This window comes from Mesocricetus auratus, unplaced genomic scaffold, assembly GCF_017639785.1.
Source record: "Mesocricetus auratus isolate SY011 unplaced genomic scaffold, BCM_Maur_2.0 Super-Scaffold_100676, whole genome shotgun sequence".
In the NCBI taxonomy this organism is placed as follows: domain Eukaryota; kingdom Metazoa; phylum Chordata; class Mammalia; order Rodentia; family Cricetidae; genus Mesocricetus; species Mesocricetus auratus.
Genome location: NW_024429266.1, coordinates 28,042,474 through 28,045,178, shown reverse-complemented (window position 1 = coordinate 28,045,178; position 2,705 = coordinate 28,042,474). Strand labels below are relative to the sequence as shown.

Here is a 2,705-nt window from a genome sequence, read left to right as displayed (position 1 = left end):
CTATTTTTGTAGTTCTTATCTGTGTTGGTTAGCATTTCAAGAAAAATGTATGGTTTTTTTGACATGCAACTACCATTAAATGGGAATTTTTATGTGTCTAGATTTTATTTGATATTCAGCATAGGTATAAGAATCAAACTAGTTTATCAGTAATGATGGCAGAAGTTCCATCGTTTGACCATCAACCATACGGAAAAGCAGCCCATACCTGTAAAGCAGACCCATCTGCTTCTTCTACAGTCACCTTGGCAGTGGATTCCCAGGAAGTGTCTTCCTCCTGTTTCACATGGTCCACTCTGGCAGCTTCAGTTTCATCTACAAATCCTGTCTGTCAAAGATCAACAAAAAACACTGACTCATTAGCATTCTCTACTAGGTACCAAGTAGTATGAGACTTAGAAGAGAAAAGGACTGACTAGTTTATGTGTATGTCTATAATTGCTGAGTATTAAACCATTCTGGCTTAACATAAATTCTAAGTTAGATAGACTCATCTTTTAGTATGACCTAAATACAATCCTTTAGAGCAGTGATACTGACTCTTCCTAATGCTGCCACCCTTTAGTACAGTTCCTCATAATTTGTTTCGTTGCTACTTCATTAACTGTAATTTTGCTACTGTTATGAGTCATAATGTAAAATACCTGATATGTAGGATATTCAATATGTGATCCTGTATTGGGAATGTCTTGACCCACAGGTTAAGAACCAAAATGTTCTTAGAATGCCTTAGAAGGTTCTTCACTACAAGTTGTCTCTCCAAGCCAAGTAAAGTATGTTAACATTCAGCTTATTGTACAGGGTATGGTGCTGACAAAACAATTACTTAGTACACATGTACAATCCAGTCTAGATGTACTAACTCTTAATACATACACATATTATGTTTAGTAACAACTCATAAGAGATCTACAAAATACATAAAACTCAGTTAAATATATGCTTAGGTATACTTTACATTTCCTGATATTCTAAGTCTGTGGTTTGACAGGTCTGCTTATTAGTATTTCAGTTACCCCCTTATATCACAACACCAGAGTATATAGTGGATCCCTATACTTAAAATATTTGACTGTACTGAACAATTGTAGAAACACCACATCACACACCCTTAATTCCAGCACTCAGGAGGTAGAGACAAGAACTCTGAGATCAAAGCCAGCCAGGGCTACTAAAGTCTCTGCATTTTAGAAAAACATACTAAAATTATTAAAAACCATGTAATCATTTATAGGCAATTATGATCAGCAATGTTAGGGATCCATACTTTTTATCTTATTGTCAAGGTTATCAATGCTATTATCTTACTTATAGGTGCAGTGACTTGAAAAGTGATTTACGCTCTGATACCTTTTATGTTTATACAAAACACTTCAGATTTCTTTCATAAACAATCAGATACTGTGGGGATAGGCTCCAAGAATTAACATGAAATTCATATACCATTTCTAATTTTATACAATATTTTTTAGTAATTTTATGCATAAACTAAGGTTTCACTATAAGGTATTTTGTATGTTTTTTCTTCATATGGGTGGTTCACAAAGTTTCAGATTTTGGAGTACTCTGGATTAGGGATGCTTACTTAGCCTATCTGTATTAGCATTATGTAAAACACTCTTAAGGCTGGAATTGTAGCTCAGAAAAATCACTTGTCTAGCATATGCAAAGCCCTGTTTCAAATCCCAGTACCAAGAAGAAAATGTTTAAACTAAGGTGATTATAAGTAGATAATTTAAAAATATATGATAAAGAATAAAACATGGGCCTTATACATAAATAACAAATACCTTCTCCAAAAAGGCTACAACTTTGTTCTTGATTTCTTCAGAACGGAGACACTGTGGAACTATCTCTTCATGGTTTGTTCCCTATTAAAAGATCAGTAAACAAGACATAGTTCAGCAACTTGTGAAGGTGAAGACAATGAGTTTAACTACCTTAACTGAAAACTCATTTTAAAAGAAGTACCGGGAAAGGGGGGGGGGGTGTTGAGAGCTAGCTAGCTCAGAGCTTGAGAGTACTGGCTGCTCTCTTGAGGTCCTGACTTTGGTTCCAAGCAACCACATGGTGGCTCATAACCATCTGTCAAGGTCTGGTGCCCTCTTCTGGCCTGCAGGAATACTTGCAGGCAGAACAGAACACTGTATACATGATAAATAAATCTTAAAAAAAGATGACCCAAGGATTCTCAGAGTTCTACAGAGCCTTATGTAACATTGGCCTCTATATACACAGTGCTGCAAGGCTTAATTACTTGAGTCACTCTTAAACCAAAGCCATGACTTCATAGAAATGGATCAGAGCAGAAGCAATTCCAAAGAGAAGTTCCCCCAGTCCTGCTGAAGGCAGTGTCTAAGACAGGCAGTTGACTCAGAATGCTTACCTTGCTAATCAGAGGACCTTGAGAAAAGTCACATTTCTCTAGGCCTTATAATGAATCTTTGTAAACATATGATTAATATCTGCTCAGCAGAAAATTTTACAACTGAGATACATAAGTAGCTCAATATCTTTAAATGTTTTAGAATATCAGAAATATTAAAATATAGAAATCAATATGATAAAATGGTCTTACCTCAGCAAACTGAGTAAATGCCTCCAAAGTGAGTTGCTCTAGAAGCCAATTCCTGTTGGCTAGCAGTAAAGCTAGAATACAAGACAGGTTGGGCAGCAGCTTGTCCTACAAAGGGAACCAAATCTTG

At 35.9% G+C, this 2,705-nt stretch overlaps 1 protein-coding gene across 2 annotated transcripts in view; it reads right to left on the bottom strand.

Annotated features, from left to right (window-relative positions):
* Window positions 1–2,705, bottom strand: part of CUNH1orf112 (chromosome unknown C1orf112 homolog) — a 40,565-nt gene that overhangs the window by 1,417 nt on the left and 36,443 nt on the right. For both annotated transcript variants that reach the window (XM_005071473.4, XM_040737341.1), the window contains 3 exons: window positions 2,579–2,683; window positions 1,791–1,871; window positions 209–328 (listed from right to left, as the gene is read on the bottom strand). In XM_005071473.4, coding sequence (XP_005071530.3) covers window positions 209–328; window positions 1,791–1,871; window positions 2,579–2,683 — 306 coding nt within the window. The remainder of the gene's footprint in view (window positions 1–208; window positions 329–1,790; window positions 1,872–2,578; window positions 2,684–2,705) is intronic.